A 22,793-nucleotide genomic window follows, 5' to 3' on the forward strand; every position below is an offset into this window, starting at 1 on the left:
TATATATATATATATATATGACAAACCAACAACCAACACCATACTAAATGGAGAAAGTCTGAAAGCTTTCACTCCAAAATCAGAAACAAGACAAGGATGTCCACTGTCACCATTCTTATTCAGTATCGTTCTGGAAACATTAGCCAGAGCAATTAGACAAGAGAGAGAAATAAAAGGAAGAAGGATAGGAAAGGAAGAAGTTGAATAATCATTATTTGCAGATGATATAATACTCTACATAGAACTCCCCAAAAACTCCACCAGAAGACTTCTAGGTTTAATAACCAAATCTCATGGCATCACTGGAGGGGAACTGTTATGCTTTGTGTCTAGATGTCTCCCCAAAGCCTCCTGTGGTCATGGAGTTGTTTTGGGGTGGCTGACTGTGGAGTGTGTGACTGATTGGTGGCCCAGTGCTGGGATTAAGACTGCCGGATCAGTCCACTGACTGGATTGGCACCGCCCTAATCCCAGTGGACTGGATATGAGGGACAGAAAGAGGTTTGTCTTGCTCTCTCTTGTTGCTCTTGCTGTTTTCTGCCACCACTAACTATTGTCCCTCTGCCATGTGCCACCCTGCCAGGAGCCAGCCAATTATGAACTGAAACCTGTACAAACTGTGAGCTAAATAAACCTTTTCCCCTCTAACTTTAGGTATTTTATCTCATCAGGTATTTCAGGTATTTTATCTCATCAGTGAGAGAAGTAACTAAGACTCAGTGTGAGAAAAAGTTTTTACCAGTTGTCCCTCAGACAACGGACTAATATCTAGGATATATAAAGGTGGCACATGCCTGTAATTTTAGCACTCAGGAGGCTAATGCAGGAAGAGCACCCTGAGTTTCAGACCAGCCTGGACTACATGACAAGACCCTGTCTCAAAAAACAAAATAAAACAAACAAACTGCAACAAATAAAACCCACAACCATGACAACAACCAAAAAAGAACAGCAACAACAAAAAGAATATATAAAGAACTAAAAACAAAAATCAGGTCCCCCTCCAAATTTAAAGACCCTTTCCAGAGATGGGCATCTGAAATGAATAGACATTTCACAGATGAAGTAGAAATGACAAATAAATATCTGAAAAAATATTGAACATCACTGGTCATTCGAGAGATGCAGCCACGGATATAGCTCAGTGGCATAAGTGCCTGCCTGGCAAGCATAAGGTCCTGAGTTCAATTCCTGGTGCAAAAAAAAAAAAAAAAGAGAGATGCAAATTAAGACAGTGCTGAGGTTCCATCTCATCCCAGAAACAATGGCTGTCATCAAGAAATCAATCAGCAAGAAATGCCAGAGGTGCTGGGGGGAAAAGGAACTCTTCTCCACTGTTGGTGGGCATGCAGACCGTGGAAAGCAGGGTGGAGCTTCCTCAAAAAACTAAAACTCAAGGTTCCATTTGACTCAGGTATTCCCTTCTTGGTATCTTCCTGAAAGAATTAAAAGCATCGTACTACAGCAATATGTGCCCACCCATGTTTACAGTGGCACAGTTGGTAATAGCTAAATTTTGGAAACAGCCCCAAATGTCCATCAACTGGATATGGATAAAGATAATTCTTTATACTTCTCTGCCATAATGAAGAATAAACTTGAGCCATTTCTGGGTAAATGGATGCACCTTGAGACTACACTCTTGCATGAAATAAATTGGATACACATGTTTAAATACCACATGGTTTCTCTGATGTGAGAAACTAAAAGCACAAAATGAGGACCAAAATGTATAATAGGGATTGGGAAATGGAAAGGAAATGTTCAAATGTGAAGGGAAACAAGGGACGGGGAGGGAAAGGAAAGAAGGGACCAAGAAAAAAGAATAGAAGGGAAACAGTGGAAGCAGCACTTCTGTAAGTAAGGCAGGGAATGGGGCTGAAGGGAGAGGAGGAGGATGGGGAAAAGAAGAAGCAAGACATGTCAGGTACAGGTATAAATTCCCTACAATGAGTGTTATCATTATGTATATCTAGAATGTACCAATAAAAATTTTAAAATGCAAAAATACCTACTGAATCATATTTTAAATGACAAAGATCTTTCTTTCATACTGATATACAAAATAATTATAGACCAGTGTCTTAGAATCCATGCAATTTATAATAGTAATATAAAGGGCTAGTAGTAACCTAATAAGATTATTATATTAATGTGTTAGATTATAATATTAAATCATATTTGATCTGGGTATAGTGGCACATGCCTATAATCCTGTCTACTTGGAGGCCGAGGAAGAAGGAACCCAAGCTCAAGGCCAATCTGGGCTATAGTGAGACCTTGTCTCAAAAAGCAGACAACAACCTAGGCATGGTGGTGCACACCTGTAATCGCAGCACTTGGGAGGCTGAGGCAGGAGGATCACCACAAGTTTGAGGCTAGCCTGGGATACATAGTGCGACTGTTTCTCAACCAAAGGAAAAAAAAGAAAAGGGAAAAACAAGAAAAAGAAAGAAAGAGAAAAAGAAAGAATGAAGGAAGGAAGGAAGGAATAAAAAAGAAAGAAAGAAAGAAAGAAAGAAAGAAAGAAAGAAAGAAAAGAAAGAAAAAAGAAAGAAAGAAAGAAAGAAAGAAAGAAAGAAAAAAGAAAAGAGAAAAAAGAAAAAAGAAAAAGAAAAAAGAAAAAGAAAGCACAAAAAAATGGCTACATGCCAGGGGTGTAACTCAGTGCTTAGCCCTAGGTTCAGCCCCAGCACCACAAAATAATAACAACAATAATAATATGTAATGAATACTTTTTTATAAAAATATGTGTAATAGTGATAAATGCCTGCTTGGTGTTCTTGGGTTTTATCAACTGTATTACACTGAATATATTCCTTTTTGTTTTGCAGGGTGGATCTACGACATCACACAGAAATACGATTTTTCCTTCTATATTTGTGGTTTGCTTTACATGCTGGGGATACTCTCCTTACTCATCCAGCCGTGTGTCCAAATTATAGAGCAAACCAGAAGAGAGCACACAGACAGCTCGCATGTCTAGGGCCATGTGGGTCCCCTGTGGATGGCCTCCTGTCACTCGTGCCTACCTCCCACGGCCGCTGTGAGGAGCCTGAGCGCAGGGCAGCGTCCCTCAGAAATGCACTGTCCCTGCTTCATTTGGAAGCGGTGCTACCTCTTGGTCTGGGGAGAGACAGTGCTGGAAGGTTTTGAAGACTGTAGTTTTCACAGATGACAGTGTTTACAGCCTTTAAAACAATTGGTAGAAATGCCCTTTAAAAAACTCTCTTTTACTGGGCTTGATGACACATACCTGTAATCCCAGTACTTGGGAGGCTGAGGCAGGAGGATCACTGCAAGTTTAGGGCCAGCCTGGGCTACAAAGTCAGTTCAGGGCCAGCCTGAACTAGGTTGTGAAACCCTGTCTCAACAAAACAAAAACAGAAACAAAAAAAAACTGCTCTCTTTCATCATGCACCAGGACTAGGGTTTTAGCTACAAACGTAAACAGGGAATAAAAGCTTTTCAACTCCATGACTTCTTTGTAAAGTATCTGCATGTTTCCAGAAGGCATACGGATGATGAGGTTTCAAACACAAGAAGATGACAGAATCATTATTACAGGGAGTTTATTGATCTACCAGTATAATTCAAAGGCAGGCCCCAGTTTCAAAGGTAATACAATTTCGTACAATTAAAGAAACACAGTTTATATTTTTACGTAAGAATCCTGCAGGAGGATCTACCAATCTTCCTCTACATGATGGTGTATGCCATCAGTTCTAATTGAATTGTCCAGTAATAAAAGATGAATTCAGTAATAAACCAAATCTTGAGACAAGACCTTAACAAGTAAATAATATTAATGATTTCCTTAACAGAAACTGTATTTGTACAGACATCCCTCCAAACAAGGGCTATGATACAGGCATTTTTATTCACATCTTTGGTCTCTGTCTTAGATTGTTAGTGTGATCTGAGGCCTTGAACAATGTTTTCTGAGTTTCACCTGCCCAATAAATAGATTGTAGGATGAATTGCTGGTGATATGTAAAGTGAACAGTTAAGTCACTTGGGAAGCATCTGCTCATCTGAAATGTGAGACTGTCGTAAGACTGTCTCAGTGTGTGGTCATGAGTGGAACTCTCCTGGTCTAGATGACAGTGCCCCAAGCCTTGGGGGAGCGGTGACAAACAGCCCATTTCCGGTGCCTCTGTTGTTGCCGGAGCTCAGCACAGTTCTAAAAATAGTTCTCTTCCTTGACTTCATACATGACACGACTGTGATCCACATCAAATAATACCCTTCTTTATCTGAGATGTCTATTTTTCTAAGCAAAACACTTTTCAGACTGCAGAATGTTCTTCCCAGAATCATTTTGAAATTTCTGGCTGCCTTACTTGTTTACACATTATCTGAAAACTATTTAAATGCCTCCTCCCAGGGCTGGAGGTGTAGCTCAGGAGGCAAACACTTGCCGAGCATGTGCCAGGCCCTGGGTTCCATCCACAGCACTGCAAAATGGAAATAAATTCCTACTTACGGTTTGCTCGTTGCCCAAAATAAATCCTTTAATGTCATGGCAATGTGTAGGGTCAGATTTATTTAAAATGAATACAGCCCATTATCAGTTATCCTTGGTAATTCGAATAGGAACCCTACTAGGAATTGGGGCCGTAGAATGATAGCACAAACCTAATGTTAGCCAGTTGGATTCTGCCACGCCTTTCCAAGCTGTTAACAAGTGATTGAACAGAAAAGTCTCCTTTTGTTTCATCTACATTATTTTCTGCTCTAATGTCTGGTGGGAGGGTTGTGCAATAAAAGGACCACCAAAATAACAATAATAATAAAAGGCAGCTAATGGGAAGGAAAAACAAAAGCATGCCTAATATACACACTCCGCATTACCTCCGCATTACTTGAGAATTGCCTGGGAATTGCCATAGACAGTAAATTGCATGTCATCCTCCGTTTGGTTTAACACAAGCACCTATCTGTTACCATTATGGCTTTGGCTGCTGTTGAGAAGTCAGCTCTCCACTTTGATAAAAGTAATCCTAAAGGCTGAGGCAATGCTATGTACATTTACTGTAAAATTAGAGGGATTCGGTTGAAAGACATAGTGTGTGTTCTAAAACTTCACTACTGTCATTTTCTGACACCGTCACATTAACAAGAGGCAGTGTCACATATTTTGAATGGTGCTATTGTGTTTGGATGCTCACTGCTGACACGCAGCAGAAAAAATGAACCTTCCATCCAGTCACTCAGCTTAATCACGTCCCCGTTAGACCTGCTCATGTTCATTCCGTACAGTTCGGTGACTTACTGGGTTTATGGAAGTGGAGGCTCCTACTGAACCAGTAGAAGTTCCCACTTTACAAAAATAGAGTAAGACCTGCTTGCAATATTCATGTGACATCAGAATAATATGAAGAATTATAGCAAGTATTTCCTCTTTGTTATTATACCTAGTTCTTTAAAGATATCATAAAGGGTTAATTGTGTGTATCATGTGCTTTATGATTTGTCCCTCATATTCCCAAATGGTTTTTATTTACATATATCTAAATAAAGTTTGTCTTCTTTAAAGGTGATAAATGAGTTTTATATAAAATATCAGGGTGGGTTGTTTTGTTTTTGTTTTGGGTGGGTGGTTTTGTTTTGTTTTTTGATTTTTTTTTTTTTTGCTTTAAAGGAAGCACTCTAAAATGTAGCTAATGATTACTTGTTTCTTTTATCTGGAATAGTATTTCTTTAGTTGTGGTCATGGAACTGCTACAGGGATGACATAAGGTACTCCAGGTCACTTGAAGGAAATATTATAACTTCCAACCTGGTAGATGTCTGATATGCCAAGTTCATGCACCCCCAAATGGAGGAATGAATTCTGAGGAACAACAGAGGTTAAGGGTGGGAAATATTTATTGAAGGAAAGATAGCTTCTGTCTAAGAGAGATAGAAGGGGACCCAGAAAGTGGGTTGTCCATGAGCCCGCTTCTCAAGGGAAGTTTTATAGAGCAAATTCATGAGGCGGGTACAGAATCATGAGGTGAGTGCGAGGTGGGACAAAACTATGATCACCCAGTAAGATTACAAGTAAAGTTACTTAGGTGGTATTGATCCAGTGGGGAAACAAGTCATGTAGCAAGTGTACGTGGAAGGAAACTGCTGGGAGGGATGGGTCTGGTCTTGGTCCCCTACCCAAGCGATTGCTGCCTATTTAGAATATCAATCTTATTATTTATCCCTCAGGGAAATATGTAGGTTATAGAGGAGAGCCCTTCCCGGTCCCTGTCACTGCGCAGGACGTCTATATTTGTAATCCCATGGAAAAGTTATTGGAATCCTAGTGAGTTAATTCCAATCTACAACTTCCAGTGCAACCCATGAATAAAGACATTAAGCCGTATTTATAGTTATGGGGAGCCGAGGGGTCCCAAGTCCAGCTAAGCTGCTGGCTAACTGGAACAAAGGCTTTTACCCAGGGCCAAACCTGGGCTTTATTAATTTGTGAAGAAGGCAGTAGCTCAAGGATGAGTGACTGTAAGAATGGCGGGAACTACATGAGAGCTGTGAGCTGGGCTAGGTGGGAGGCCTGAAATCACCTCTGCCATATGCAGAGAGAAGGACGTGCAGGAAGAGCAATCTGCATGACACAGTTGAGGTCGTACTAATGTTTGGGGGTCAGTGCTTCAGCCCTGATGTGTAATCTTTTATTGCCTGAGAAGTCATAGCCTCTTATCTTGAGGTTCGATCCCAGCTAACAGCATGGAGCATGGCTCTCCATCTCCCTTGGTTCACACACGCTTTTTTTTCTTTTTGGAGCTACAGGGGCAGGGAAACACTGCCCTGTTGCCTTGCTTTGAAGACTACACGTCAGTACCTCAGCTGGACCAATTTGCATTGCTTAGAGAGGTCTCAGTTTTGCAGTGGCTCTGCTGGAATACAAGGTGAGCATCATCAGTTTAAGGCAATGACTGGAGATTTCTGAGTGCTTATTGGTAGTTGAATGTCCCTGTAAGTCCCTTATCTTGATGTCTTTAGTTTTTCTTTCTTTTCTTTTTTGAGACAGGGTCTCCCTGTGTAGCTCAGGCTGACCTTGAACTCACTTTGTAGCCCAGGCTGGCCTTGAATTTGAAGTGATCCTCCTGCCTCAGCCTCCTGAGTACTAGGATTACAAGTGTGTGTCACCACGCCTGGCTATATCTTCAATCTTGCTGAAGATGAGATCAGTTATGTACATTTAGGACCAGTCAACCTTGTGTTGCTGCTTTACAGAGACATCCCCTAAATGATTAATATGCCTGCATGGAAAGCTGAGCAAGGATCTGACCCAATAAAGGAGACAGATACAAAATGAAGGTCAAACCTTATTCTTCCGGGAGTTACCTATTGGGCATCTGCAGGCCCAGGCGAAGTGTCTATTTCCCCAAAAGCAGCTTCTGGGTCCCTGATTGCTGCAAAAGAAAATACAAATGAAGAATTTAATGAGTAACAGTTTAAGGGCCCTGAGTCTGTCCTCTGTCCCTACGGTGTGCCTGACCATCTTACTATAACTGCAGAGTGAAATGTATGTAGTTATTTGGCAGGGGGAGGTCCCTCCCTAAGTGAAATTAGGAAATAGTCTTCAGTCTTTTTGATTCTTGTGAAAAAAAATAAAGCAAGACAGAATAATATGTTTAACACTTGCACAATTATGTTAGCAACCAAAACAAAAAGTCACTCACACATATGAAAGCTTATATATGTATAGAACATCTAGGAAGGAAGGAAGTAGCTGCAGAAGCTAAGCTACCTGTGTCACCTTGATTGTCTGGGGTGCCAGGACTAGTAAAGCACTCTCTGGGTGTGTCTGGGGGAGGGGTGTGGAGGCGTGGCCTCGGGGCCAATCTGGGCCTTCCCTCTTTGGACTGTTCCTGTGCTCCGCCTCCCAGGCCTCTCCACCACGACGAAGCTGCCTTGGAACCAGCAAATCACAGGTTCAAATCCCCTGAGGCCCCGAGTCAAATGAAAGCTGCCTAAATTGTGGGTATCAGGGATCGGGTTTCAGTAACAAGAAAAGTGACTGATACAAGGCACAAGGTAACAGCAGCACTCGGGATGAAAATCTGGGGACAAGACAGGCATCCAAAACTATTGTACCGGGCATGGTGGCTCAAGCCTGTAATCCCAGCACTGGAGAGGCTGAGGCAGGAGGAACCCTGTGAGTTCGAGGCCAGCCGTGGCTACAAAGCGAGTTCAAGGCCAGCCTGAAGTGTATAGTTAAGCCCTGTATTGAAAAGAAAAAGAAAATTATATGCCAAAACTATTATAAACATGACTTCCTGGGCCTCCTTACAACTCAAAGAATTACAACCTTGGGAAGTGCAGTGAATATCTCTGTCTTACCTAAAAATTCATCAGCTGGTTGTTATGTATTTAAGAGCCAAACATTGCAATCAATTTTAAACAGCTGTCCTGACACTCTCAATATTTCCTTTCATGCAGCACCTCGGTCAGTTACTATCTTTGGGGCACTCATAGCGTACAACACCCTCATTCTACTGTCTTTGCACCTCACGCTGGCTTCTTTCAATCAGCAGAAGGGATTCCATGGACACAAGGGAGGCTGGTACAAAGTCCCTGCCCTTGGACAGCCTGCGTGCTACTAGTGAGCTGCTATTACAGCCACTGAGAGTGACACACACAACAAAGCTAAAGGAAATTTGACTTGTGACCTGTTGAAATGAAACTGTAATTGATAAAAGTGCAGAGAAATTTTTAAAAAGAACTATCACTAGGAATAACCCTGTCAAGTGAAAGATACAGAGAAGTGCTGTCTATACCTGTAGTTCTCATGGGGCGCAAGTCTCTGCACCCTTAAAAGCCAGTGTATGTGTGTGGGGTGTCTGGGGATGCGGCTCAGTGGTACAGCCCTTGCCAGCATAGTGAAGCCTTGGGTTCAATCCCCAGAACCAAGGAAAAGGGAAAAAGAAAAGGAAAAACACTGAGGGCCCAAAGATGTTTTGTGTTTGCAGGCTGCACCGGTGATATTTTCACTGGAAATTAAAAATAATGTTTTAAAATATTTACATATTACTTTATTTTAAAATGATGAGCCTATTATTAATATAACTTTTTACAAAAAGTATATTTTTAAAAAAATTAGTAAGAATGGTGGCTCTGTTCTATATGTTTTTGAAAATTTCATTAATGTATATCTTAATAATAGACAGGTGGATCCTCACATTTACTTCTGCAAATATGTAAGTTTAGTGTTCATTTTTTGGGGGACAGGGTCTCACTGTGTAGCCCAGGCTAGCCTCCAACTCACCTCGATCCTCCTGCCTCAGCTTCCTGAGTGTTGGGATTACAGGTGTGTGCCACCACGCCCGGCCTATAAGTGTAGTTTTGATACCACATGTAACAACTACATTTCCTAAAAGTAAGTGAAAATCTGAGGCTCTGTTAATGAATTTCTTGTACAATGTTACATTAAAATCCCTTGATTTAAATCCCAGCATTTGGTAGGCTGAGAACAAGTTCAAGGCCAATTTGGGCTATCTAATGAGACAAAAAACATGCCAAGTGGCTTAGCCTACATTTTGAGGGGATCTTTAGCCTATCTATCATTTTGTAACACAATGCTTTAGGCCAGGCATGGTGGTGCACGCCCGTAATCCCTGCACTTGGAAGGCTGAGGCAGGAGGATCACCACAAGTTCCAGGCCATCCTGGGCTACACAGTGAAAGACTGTATCAAAGGAAAAAAAAAAAAAAAAAAACAGCATAGTTTGGTCATGTGGAAACTATTGGTTCACTGAGTTTGTTGATCTTCCAAATTTTTTTTATATCGCACAATATTTTGTACATCAGACCAGGTGTGGTAGTGCACATCTGTAATCCCAGCATTTGAGAGGCTGAGGCAGGAGGATTGCCACAAGTCCAAGGCCAGCCTAGGCTACATAGTGAATTCAAGGATACCTTATCTCAAAAAAAAAAAAATTTAAAAAACAACAAAAAATTTTTTTCTTTATATCAGTTACTGTGTATATAAAAAAATCATAGTTATTCCATTTATGTGAAATGTCCTGAACTGGCAAATCCACAGAGCCTGAAAGTGGTGGCCAGGGGCTCAGGGAGAGGAATTAGGGAATGACTGCCAACCGGTACATCTCTCTGTGGTGTGCTAAACATGTTCTGGAACTAGACAACGATGAGCACTGCACAACCTTGTGGCTACATGAGGACCACTGAATTGTACTCCAACAGGGTGAATTTGATGCTGTGTAGTTATATTTCAATTTTTTAGGAACTGGATGTGTTAAAACTGCCACCAGTCTCTTTAGAAAAGAGTACTTAAGCAGTGCAGAATACTTTAGGTGTTAGACACTGGACACACTTATGGAGGTTGACGTAAGTTCTCCAAAATTCTAATTTCCTTTTTAAAGCTTGAACAGTATCACTGCCAACAAATACTGCAGTTGCTTTCCTTGGAGCGTCCGCCTGGTTCTCAACGTGGTAACAGCGTGTCTGCCCAACATAAACATGGGGTTCTATGGAAAATGCAGATCAGCTTGCAACTGAGTCTCATAACTGCTTTTCTTCAAGACAAGCCGAGAGGTTGGTGGCGGACGTGCTTTAGCTTACTTCCATTTTGCCACACACTAAAAAGATATAAGCTCAAGGGTAAAGACTTAACAAAAGGTAACTTTTACTGTTTCATCGAGGATATCTGCAAGCAAACCTGCAGTTGCACAGTGCTAAGGAATATCGTGATCCTGGTTCCTTTTGGGGCCACTGCTTTGACTCCAGTGAAGGCATTAGCAGTTTCACTCACCACTGCTTTTGCAGATCAGAACGAGTATCAATACAGTCGCACCGGGGGCGACCAGAAGAGCGAAGTTATTCAGCACTTGGAATGTCTCAGTGCCACTGTGTTTATTTCCAAGCACTCCTTGCTGCTGAGACCAGATGAACAGCAGCCAACCAGCAAGTCCAGCCACAGCCGCCGGTATGGCCGTTTGTAGGACATCAGTACAGCTCCGCAGAGAGGGTACTAACTCAGCCTCCGTGTTTGCAGGTAAACCTTTATCAAACTGTCTCATTAGAAAGTGGGACTGCTGTGGTTTCCTTCGCTGACTGCATCCAGCAGGCACGCAGCAGTGTCAGCTGAACAGGCCTGGGCACCTTGCTTGGAGCCATTCAGGGCAGCGGCTAACCCTGGCTGGTACTCCAGTGGTGTTTCATTTCTGGGTCGAGAAGCTGTACTGATTAGTGCGTAGCTATTAGCAAACACTATCACATCCACATTTAAAGTGTTCCTTTTTATACTCTAAATGATTCCTCTCAAAATGATGCTTGGCCACATAGTGAGTAGCCTGGAATAGGCAGCAAGACACTGTCTTAAAAAACCAAACCAAAACAAGAACAGGCTTTTATGGGAGCGCAAGTCCTGGGGAGCATACCCTCAGCAAGGTCTAGTCCAGGTCTTCTCCAGCCATGGTCCAGGCTAGAGGTTGTCTGCATAGGGGACGGACCCACAAGGATGGGACCCTGAATACAAACTTAACAAAGATGAGAGGGCAGCTGCATTCACCCAAAGCTCCTCCTACAGCACAAGTCCCCGTGGGTGGACGTTACGCTGGACGTGTCAGCTTGACTGGCTTACGGGCTGCCAGGGGGATTAGTAATGCACATTCCCAGGTGCTCTTCACCCAGGATCATGGGTTTGGTACTGCATATGGTTCCAGGCCTTCTGCGTGATGCTTCTGCAATGGAGCCAGCCAACCATGAACTGGATCCTCTGAAGCTATGAGCCAGATTAAACCTCTCCTCCTAAGCTGTGGGTGTGCAGCACTGTGTCAGCAATGGGAAAGTGAGTAAACACACCACGACGCCAGGAAAACACTCAAAACCCAGCTACCCTTTCCAATGCTTAGATACAATAGGTATCTGTAATCATTTATTGTTTATATACAACAGAAGCTCTTTTCTTAGAGGTTCAGGGGGGTGAGCAGAGTTGGGAACCCAGCGATCTGACAGGCTTTCTGTCTTTCAGCCTGTGTTCTAGGGCTAAGCTTTGACATCTGAGGCTCACAGAGATGGTTCAAGAAAGGCACGGGTGACCAGGTTCTGCTGCACTTGTGTGCAAACCCTCTGTGCTTTTCAGACGATTCCAGATTCATTTTCTTAAGAATCAAGAGATTTGGACCCTGAAGGGAAGAACAGCCCTGCCTCAGCTCCCGCTGTGTAGGAAAAGGTCTGCTTAAAGTAGCGCCTGTTGCTGGCTTTCCCGTCTTTGCTTCTTCTTGCGGAGCTGCCGCTGCAGCTGGAGCTTGTTGGTGAAGAACATCTTCCTCCAGCCCATGTCCTCCGCCAGAGTCCTCATGTCGGGAGTGATGGTGTCACAGGCCGACTGAACTATCTGCTCCCACAGCATGTCAGACTTGCACAGCTGTGGGTGAAAAACAAAACCAGAGGTGGGTCAGAGTACCTGGGTTAAAGAAAAGTCGTCCACTCACCCGGAGTCACTATTACACTCCTGCTGCCTGCAGGCACGTGGAGGAAGGTGTGCCAGACGCAGCTTCTGCCCGAAGAAACCTCTTTCAGAAAAGAGGCAAGTGCACAAATACCCAGGGCCAAGAGGGTGAAACAGTCTTTGATCAGTAGAACAAAGCAACTCCTGATCTCATTAAGGATACAAAATACGAGACAGTTACAGGTGATATGACTACAGGTACACTATTACATCTTTAATTTCCAATTACCCACACGTCGGACACTAGTAACGGAATGGTCACTGATCTGTACCCAATGCTGCGTTATCTTTCAAGGCTAACTTATTCTGTTCGTGCTCACTTTATTTGGAATGCTGGGAATGGGACACAGGGCAGTGCACAGGCTGAGCGAATGCTATACTACTGAGCCACACACCAGCCATAAAATTCATTTGAGTTTTGCTTTTATTTTATGGTGCTGAAGATGGAACCAAGGTCTTGCAGATGCTAGGCCAACGCTCCGACATGGAGCCACATTGCAGCCCTGGGTTCATTTTAAGCCCTCGGTGAAGTCAGCTGTGAACATCCTCATTGGAACATCTGACAACTTTGTTCTCTAAGAGCTCACCACCTCAGTGGTGAGCTGCATGAAATGAGCACAGAAGCCTCTGGACAGTGCAACCAGTATGTCGAGAATCTACCACTTCCTGGTGCCAGGATTCTGTCCACAAGTTTTGCTCCAAGTCCTCTGGCTGTGTGACAGGCTGAGCTGTTCTCCAGGAGTAACTGTCTCCCTCCCCTCTCCCTCCCATCCTTCCGAGACAGGGTCTCACTATGTAGTTCAGGCTGGTCTTGAACTCACTATGTAGCATCGGCTGGCCTTAAACTCAATGGCAATCCTTCTGCCTCAGCCTCCTAAGCACTGGGATAATTTCAGTGCAACATTCGTGTAAGGTCTTAAGGCACCTCTAGCTCAGTATCTGACAAGGCTATTGTATCTTCTTTCCAACTTCAAAGCTGCCGAAGTTCAGCTTCCATTTACCCAAGATTTCTTCATACTGTTTTCTCACTTAGCACCATTAATTATGGCAACTACTCTTGTTAGTCCCCTGCTGCTACATACTCAGAACAAAAAAACAAACAAATAAATAAGTACTCTCGGAACAGTTTTCCTGGGACTGGGGAAGTAATTCAGCTATCGAGTGCTATGTGCGAAATCCTACCTTTGACCGCCAGCTCTGCAAAATAAAAGAGGCGATTTGCTGACCCCTTCTGAAGGGGTCCGACCACTGCCACCCTAGGCTGAGACCACTTTAAGCCTCTTCCAGCCCGCTATGCTTTTACCCCTGCTAAAGGTATATAATCGTGGGTTAATGAGGCCCAGCAACCCTGGCTACACCCGTAACTCCCACCAGCCAGCCTCGCTCCTGCCGGGCAACCACTACACCAATTTTACAAGCCTTGTCCCTGGCAGGTGGGCAGGCAGTCGCAACTCCTTTTCACTGAACGCTACCCTCACCACGCTCCATTACGCTCACAACCCTGTAAAACACCCCAGTCTGTACAAGAATAGGAGTTGGGCAGTCCCTCTCAGGTTTCCTCTGAAATAAGCCTGTCCTGTTGAGCTTGCACCTTTGTTTTCTCCCACCACCTTCCCTAACATGCCCTGGGATCCTTCCACATTTATTATGGCCAGCTTTGGCGGTAGCTCTGGGTTTGGGTGTGGGTGACGATGTGAAAGGTGCTTGGGAAAGAGATTCACACAGTGGTGACCCGGGGAATAGAGCCGTGCTGAGGCTTCCCCATGCCCGGTGGTGGACGCTGTCTGGTCCACCCTTCCTGTAGTACACGTGCATTCAAGGAAGTCAGCCACCAAGCTTTTTCCTTCTCTCTCTCTTTTTGGTGGTGGTGGTGGTACTGGGGATTGAATCCAAAGCCTTTACACTGAGCTAATCCTCAACACTTCTTTGTTCCTCTTTACTGAGACGCAGTCTCACCGAGGCCCCTAACTGCCCAGGGTGGGCTCTAACGTGCCCTGCCCTCCCAGAGTGCTGGCGGTACAGGAATGCACCCCACACCTGGCCCTTACATCTCTTTGAGGCTGCCACATGTGAAAATCCAAACGTGGAGAAAGCGAGGCTCGGTTGAGGGCCATTAAGTAGCACTGCTAGCACTGGGGCACACTGACCCGGGCCCCGTCCTGCTCCAGGCCCTCTCCCACCTGCCCTTCGGTAGGGACCTCCACAAGCCACCCAGGTAACCGACTCCTCTTACGAGCAGGCTAAGAAAGGCAAGGAGCTGAGGGGCCCTTCAAAGATCAGCAATGCTGAGAAATACGATTAGATACAAATAGGGCCCATGCAGATCAGTAGCCTACGAGCAATAGAGATTTGATTTGAGTACTGATATAATGAAAATTAGGTTGAACTTATTTTTTTCATCATTAACAATTCTTTTTTTAAGGGGCAACTCTACCACATACTCAGGAGAAAAGGATGGTAAAATGTCTCAACTTCTGCAACACTGAGTCCAGTTTGCTCTGGAGACGTCAGGGATTTGGACACCTGGACCTCTAGGGACAGAAGCACACGCGACAAAGAAAAAAGGGCGGTGACGGCTAAAACAGCTGGCAAAACCCGATGTGAGTGTTACCAGGTAACTAACAATGACTCCCAAATAAACACTACAGGTCTGGGTTACTCACCTCTCCTCCTGGAGCTGGAGTTCAGGTTCTTATCATCCCGAACAAAGAAATGAGTGAAACGAACAAAAAGCGCTGGCCAAGCTTATTAGAGAAAAGTTGAAGTGGAAAGTGAGGGAGAAACTAAACCGGCTCTGCAGAGTGAGCTTGGGCCAAGTGAAACGGCAAGTTAAAAATATACCCTGGAGGACACAACAGAAGCTATGCAGAGGAAAGCCACAACAGGGAGCCCTCTGTGACGTCTGCATCCTTCCATGAGGTCTAAGTCTTGAGGAAGTCTGAGAGAATGTCTGCATGCCTCCTGAGAGGCAGTGCTGGGATCATCCTACTGAAAACTCCAGAGAAGCCCATGCGCAGGGCTTTGAGAACTGCTCCGGTCATGTGTCCCTGGGTTTTGTTATTAACAGGTCACGCCTACTTTCTCAGCCAGCTTTGCCACACCTTAATCTCCTGTTTCATGAATATATGACAGTGGCAAGGGAGAAAGTGAGTAATCAACTTGTGTATGTATTTTAAAGGGATAGCTCATTAGTTTATTAGTGAATTAGAACTACTGAGAGAAAAATAAAGATGAGTTTTGGGTGATGCCAATAGTTTGGTTTTTAGTGATGCCAATAATTTGGAAAAATGAAACTATGGGTAGAGGAGATATTGTGAGTAAGTCAGTGTGTGGGGAAATCAAGAGGTCTAGGGGTGTGTGTGTGTGTGTGTGTGTGTTTGAGACAGGGTCTACTATGCAGTTCAGGCTGGCCTTGAGTTTACTTTGTAGTCCAGGCTGGTCTCAAACTCGCAGTGAAACTCCTGCCTCAGCCTCTCAAGTGCTGGGATTACAGATGTGCACCACCACACCCAGCAGATAAGAAGTCTAGTTTTGACACATTGATTTTGAGAATGCTGCAATGTACCTAAGTGGGCTTGCTGAACACACAGCTAGATTGAAAGGAAAGAAGGAAGTCAAGAGACCAACCTGGGCTGGAAACATGTTTCAAAATGATCAGCACACAATGGTATTTAGGGGGGCTGGGGATTTAGCTCAGTGGCACAGCGCCTGCCTGGCAAGCACGAGGTCATGAGTTCGATTCCTGGTACCAGAAAAAAAAAAAATCAAACAATGGTATTTAGGGCCCTAGATTAGGAACTATTCTCTGGATGTAACGGAAGATAGAGAAGACGCCCAGGGAAGAGCTCTTGGACATTCCAGATGAAGCAGCCAGGAAGTGATAGTTTTCAGCAAGAAGAAGGAAGAAAACCTAGAATTATCAAATGTGTTAAATGCTGTGGAAGAGTCAAATAAAATGCAAACTAAAAAGCAGAGTACCCGGGGCTGGGGTGGAGATCCAGGGTGGGCGGGTGCCTAACTTCATGAGGTCCTGGGTTCAAGCCCAGCATTGGGAAAAAGCGAAACAGAACTGAGCGGGGCATTTCGCAAGATTGTACAAGGGCAACCTCGTCAAGAGTGTACCAGTGGCACAGTTGGGATGAATGCTGGTGCACCATTCCAGCCATGAGCCCACAGCAGAACAGCAGAAGTGCATATGGTACAGGGCATATTACACAGGGGTGAGATAGGACTGCCGAATACCCCAGATAACGTAAGGGAAATATAACTCCCGACCTGCTAGATGTCCGGTACTCCGAGTGTGTGTTCTCTAAAATCACAGAATGAGTTCTAGGAAAGACAGAGGTGAAGAGTAGAAAGAGTTTATTGAGAGAAGCAAGCTTCTGTCTAAGAGGGACAGAAGGGGATCCTGAGTGGGTGGCCTGAGGACCCCGGTTCTCAAGGGATTTTTATACAGCAAAGCCATGAGGTGATGCAGGCCTACGGTGGAACAAAATAGCTACCTAACAAGATTACAAGTACAGTCACTTAGGCAATATTGATTAAATGGAGATCAGTGGGGAAACAAGTCATGCAGCAAGTGCACAAGGGGAATAAGGACTTTCCTGGAAGCGGTGGGTAAGGTTTTGGTCTTCCACCCAAGCTGACTGGGTAGGGGAAGGTCGGTGTAGTCATTTCTCTATCCCGAGGTCTGACCTTCAGTGACCTTCGGTTCTGATGAATGTAGGTGTGAGGATGGGGCAAAGGCTCAGGCCGCCATCCCAGAGCCTAGGACAACGGGGATTCCTGCAGGGGCTCCCAGCATGGGCTCTGACTCTACTCCCACATCTGGGCTCCACCATCAGACGTCTTGCCCTCCTTCCCCTCAGTGGGACATTCAGGATGGGTCTTGTGTCCGTCCTGCGCCCTGGACAGCATGGGCGAGCCCAGTTCCGTTCTGTCTGGTCTCTGATCTGGAGGGACGGGACATTCTAGAACTCTCTCTAAAAGGAGGGTCAGAATTGTAATTGATACAAGGCTGTTTGATGTCAGCTAACATTTGGGCTTTTTCGTTTCATTCCATCATCAGCACACCACACCGCAGTTCTTGAGTTGTGAATCTGCCTTTTTCAATGTTCCCCACGCCTGGCAAAGTACGGTGTTGAAGAAATGTCTCTCAGACGGGTAGAGAGGCGGTTTTGTTCTTCAGACTCCTCTACATGATAAACTGCAAAAGAGAAAGTGTATTTCCTCGGATTAAATTCCGTGAAGATGAACCCATCGGTCAAGTTAGGCATTGTCCACTTTGACTCTGCATTGTCCACAATGCAAAGACAGGACACTGTCTTTGTATCTGACTTCTGATTTTCCACCCTCTGCATTAGTAGCTTTTCCTGGCGTCCCTGGACTCCTAGTCTTAGCAACTGAATGTCCAGCTGGCAGCTGATGGCCTGGCGGACGTTTCTTTCCAGTGTCTTCTGAGAACTGGGTTTGGTAACACACGGTTCTATCTCCCTTTCCTGCTCACCAATTACTCACATTCCAGGGATTTTACATGGTACCTCTAACTCTTAGAGCACTGAAAGGTGAGCTACTATTTGTTGAATGTCTACTATGCTAAGCACATAGCAATGATCCAAGGTTGTGCTCACAACAGTTATATAGGGTGAGTAGTAGGTGCTATCTTGTCCTGATTTTTTTAAGTATTTCGACAAGGTCTTCCTCAGTAGTCCAGGCTGGGCTTGATTTGAACTTGCAACCCTCCTAACTCAGCCTCCCAGAATGTAGGCATTACAGGCATGTGCCACTAAGTCCAGCTTTGTCCTGATGTCATAAAGAAGGAAATGGGTTTAGATAAAGAATATGGTACTGGAGCCAGGGACTGAGCCCAGGCAGTCAGACTCCACAGCCAGTGTTCTGAAATCACTTTATTCTGCTCCTCAGGTGACCAAAATACAGGAACAGATGTGGAAACAGGGGCAGAGAAGTTCAGTGGGTCCAGGATTACTTAATTATTGAGTGGCAGAGCCCGGATCCCAGCTGAGTACATTTGCCAGTTAACCTGTCTGCCTTCGTACTGGAGAATACAAGAAAGTTCTGACCTTTCTCAGAAGGAGCTCAGTGTGGGGATACGCTGGTCCCTCAGCTGACAGGCTAGAGCAAAGGTGCCACAACAGCAGCCTATCGCTTTGCACGTAGGAGCTTCCTGGTCACACGGAGGCATCTGCGAGCATCCAGGCGGAAATGCAGGCCCCTCCCCACTCACGCTCCACTCTTACTGCAAAACTCCTCCCGAGAGTTCTGTGCTTCAGCCATTATAGATGTGAAGTTATTTAGACATAGTACAGGCAGGCGGACAGGGCTGGGCCCTCGCGAGGTCAGGGCAGTAGCTGCCTGTGCTGACTGCTGCCCCCCATCGTGGGCCATCGTATCAGCCTACCTGGCCCACACCAGCCCCTCACAACCTGTGCCACCCCCAACCCGAACGGCCAAGCATTCCATCGGCGCCAGCCCTTGCCTGCCTGCCTCTGTCCGGCTCCGTTCCCGTGAGCCCTGGCTTCCTCCCGGGGAGGAGAGATGTGCAGGTGTTGTCCTGCTCTCCTTACACCGCTACTCTCACTTTTCAGGGGAAAGCAGCCAGCACTGTTCACCGCTACACTTCATCTAGCCTAGAAACACTCACGGGCAAGAATGAAATACAAATAGAAATCCACAGTGTAATAAAGCAAATCATTCTCTGCATAAGCATCAAGGCCACGGCCGCTCCATTCACGTTGTGGAGGTTACGGATAGACAGTGACACTGAGCTTTAGTCCCCAGAACACTGCGACGTTAGGCGGGGCACTATGTTCCTGCGCCTTCCAGTCCTTCCAAGTTGACTTTCTCCATCCATATTACATATTCTAAATAGGAGAAACAAAGGAAACTCTTGGGAAATGTACCCCCATGTGAGACTCCCAATTCCTGGGGCTCTTGTGCCTGGCAGTTGGCCAGATACCCACCCTGGGGGTCCAGCTGCTTCAAGACACAGCAGTTACTGTGAGCTTAGCTCCCCCTGGTGGTGGTGCATGAAATTAACTACCATTTTGAAAGGAATGCTAGGGCCTATGTAGATAAACCTCCCATTTCAACAAATGGAGGAAATTAAGGCTCAGAGAGGATACAGGTGCTGCCCCAAGTTCATAGGGGAGGGGCCAAGAGCCTCACTCTGAGTTAGTGATGACGTAACTGCGCCACCTGCTCTGTAGTGCAGACAGGAACACCCTAACCAGTGAGTTCCAGCATTTTATCATGTCTTAGGATTTTCTCCTTTGGGGGAAGAGGAGAATGCCCAGTGGGCTGAAGCCAGGGCCTCACACATGCTAGCACAAGGTCTACCACTAACTGCAGTGAGACATTTGCCTGTGTAATTTCTCAATCAACTTGTCAGATTCCTGGGCCAAACCCACTGAATTGAGCTGTCCAACACAAACCTGGTGAGAACAGGTACTGATCCGCTTCAGCCCGCCCAAATCGAAGCCTGGCGGGGGGAAGGGGGAGGGGAGGGGTTTCTTCACCTATTTCACCAGATTTGGGGATCACACTGCATGCAGTTTGTGGACATCTGTCACTCCACAGCTAACAGGAGTTCTTCTTCACCAGCCTCACAGTTACTCCTGAGTCACAAGCAGGATGCCGATAATTATATTCTAGCCACAACTGTCCTCCTCCCGTCTGGGACTCTGTCTTCTCATCTGGCTGCTCAGGAGGTTTCTCGGGGGGTTGGGGCGGGCTATAATCTGAAAGCAGCCAGCAGGCCTCTCACACAGGGCTTATTGGCCACACACCTTGGTGAACCTGCCTCAGGCCAACACTGACCCTCAGTCAGAGAGGTGTAGAACTGTGTCTTCCCAACCAGGACCCAGGCCTCCTCTCTCAGAATGCAGCCTCAGACGATGTCTGCTTCCACTGAAAAATACAGCCACGAACCCGGCCACGTAATCCACGGAAACATCATGGGGGGTGGTGAGCACGGACTCAGCACCAGGACAGGCGGCTGGATGGCTCTGATTGCCAGCGGCGTTAAGGGAGACAAGCAGACCCACTCTCTGCTGCGGATGAGCACCATGGCCTCTCCAAGGCCAAGGCCGCTCCCTCTCCAGAGACCCAGACTCTACTACGGAGTCACATCTGGCTGTGGGTACCTCCCTGCGCTCACGTTATCTCACATACCTGTGCACAGGACGTCTCTAGAAGGAATTCAGGCCACATGTCCTATGGTTGCCATGGAGAACAAGGAATGAGGCTGTGGGATGGAAGAATGGCTTTTCCAATCTGACCACTGTAACGCAAACCATTCTTTTAGAGAGTATGAACAGAACTGCCGCAGCCCCTCGTGGCTGGGCTGGGCTCCCCGGTAAGTGGGCATACAAAAGCAAGCAGCAGGACCCTTGCTGCTGAGCTTGGTGGGGGTAAAAGGCAAGAAAGGTGGGACATGCTCGTGCAAGTGGCACTGAGGGGCATTCGGGAGGTGGGAGTGGAAGGTCAGGGCACCGCTAGAAAAGAAGCAATGCAAGTGCCAGTGTTTGGGAATGGGCTGAGCATCCCCCAAGACTCGTATGTGGGAATTTAATCCCCACTCCGAGGTGTTAAAAAAGGTGGAAACTTAACCCTACTGTAGTGTTTGCAGGAGGGCTTGTGGGGTGCAATTCAGGTAAGCTAAGGCCATCGGGGTGAAGCCCCCATGGGTGAATACCAGTGTGGCTTATCTAGTGGAGAAAGCAGAGGACACAGACACACAGGCTCCTTGTGCTTTGTCATGTGACACTCTGCACGGCCTCAGGACTCTGCCACAAGGAGGCCATCCCCAGATGCAGGCCCTTGCACCTCCAGAATAGCAAGCTAAATACACCTTTTGTTTTGTGCCAGTCTATGTTGCACAGGCGAGCCTTGAACTTGCGATCCTCCTGCCTCTGCCTCCCTCTTGCCTCAGCCTCCTGAGCAGCTGGGATTACAGCTGAGCACCACTGCAGGGAGTGCACCCTTTTCTTTAGGGACCCAGCCTTGGGTGTCTAACTACAGCAATGCAAAACACACTCATACAGTAAGTTAGGGTGTCTGTCCACTGCCTCCCTCGGAAAGCTCTTCTACCCTGCTGTATTTCACCCCGATCAAGAGGTATAACCATGGGTTAATGAGGCCCAGCCACCACGGCTGCGTCCGTAACTCCCATCGTCCAGCCCTGCTCCTGGCAGGCAACAGCCACGCCCTGTACTGTACTTTCTCAGGCCGTGTCCCTGGCAGGGAGCCGCGACTCCTTTCCACTGAGCTCGCCCCCTCGCAAGCCCCATTCTGCCCTTTTCCTTTCACAGGTCCCCTTTGTGCTCATGACGCTATAAAAGACCTCACAGCCTGTACCAGAGCTGCCAGTCTGGCCTAAGTGCAGGGCGGTCCCTCTCAGGTCCGTTCTGAAATAACCTGGCCGGCTCAGCTCATACCCTTTTCCCTCCTTTTTTTCCTAAGCAAAGGCAAAGAGGCACAAAAGAATCCAGCACTCAAAGAATGTCAAGGAATTTGCCTGGCTGGGGCTGAGGGTAGCAGGAGGCAAGGCCTAGAGCCCCGGGCTTGCAGATATGGCTAAGGGGCTGAAGCTCGTCTTTGAAACAGTCACTGAGCTGGGTATGGTGGCACATGCCCATAGTCCCAGCACTCGGGTGGCTGAGGTAGTAGGACTGCTGCAAGTCTGAAGTCTGCCTTGGCTATGTAGTGAGTTCAAGACAGCCTGAACGACATGGTGAGACCCTACCTCAAAAGAAAAGGCCACTGAGGGGCATGATCAATGTGCACTTTAGGAAGCCACTCTGAGCTTGCATAGATGAGCGGACAATGAACCAGTGGAGGGCCAGCCAGCAGAGAACTAGCCAGAGTCCAAGAGGCAGAGACGGGCAGGAAGTAAAGGCCTGAAATGCGCTGTTGGGTGTGGCAGCCGTGAGGTCACTGGGGATACACTGGGGATGTTTAGAAGGCACGGATGCTGGGGAAGGGAGCGCAGGTATAAACTGATAGCAGATCATCAGCTCAGAACTGCAGATGGCACAGGGCCCATGAATGTTAAAAACCAAAGCAGAACAAAAACTACAAAGCAAAATGAGGATGCTCACGTTTTAATTTTGCCAAGTAAGGACAACTTTTAGAAATGGTCATGTACTGTTCCCACTATTTAATAAAAGAAGGGCACCTTTACCCTCCTGCAAACAGAAGCAGCTAACATTCAATAAAGATGGTCACGTGAATGAGGTAAGTTACGCTGGAAGGCTGATCTCTGCATTGTCCTTATGTTTCTCATTTCATCAGGGATTATGAAGTCA

General features: G+C 46.1%; 2 protein-coding genes across 5 annotated transcripts in view; one reads left to right on the plus strand and one right to left on the minus strand.

The window, feature by feature from the left end:
* Positions 1–3,323, plus strand: part of Slc16a14 (solute carrier family 16, member 14) — a gene marked incomplete in the record, with an annotated part of 32,622 nt that extends 29,299 nt beyond the window's left edge. Inside the window, 1 exon segment of the mRNA XM_005395421.2 lies at positions 2,835–3,323. Within this exon segment, the coding sequence (XP_005395478.1) occupies positions 2,835–2,986 (152 nt within the window).
* A 6,878-nt stretch (positions 3,324–10,201) lies between these two features.
* The window catches only part of Fbxo36 (F-box protein 36), an 82,747-nt gene continuing 70,155 nt past the window's right edge, over positions 10,202–22,793 (minus strand). For 3 of the 4 annotated variants that reach the window (XM_013519823.1, XM_013519824.1, XM_013519825.1), the window contains one exon: positions 11,856–12,384. In XM_013519823.1, the coding sequence (XP_013375277.1) occupies positions 12,196–12,384 (189 nt within the window). In that variant the 3' untranslated portion in view covers positions 11,856–12,195. Of the gene's footprint in view, positions 12,385–22,793 lie in introns of all 4 variants that reach the window. The other variant, XM_005395432.2, reaches the window with a different exon arrangement.

This window comes from Chinchilla lanigera, unplaced genomic scaffold (genome assembly GCF_000276665.1).
Source record: "Chinchilla lanigera isolate Chin_1 unplaced genomic scaffold, ChiLan1.0 scaffold00052, whole genome shotgun sequence".
NCBI classification, from domain to species: Eukaryota; Metazoa; Chordata; class Mammalia; order Rodentia; family Chinchillidae; genus Chinchilla; species Chinchilla lanigera.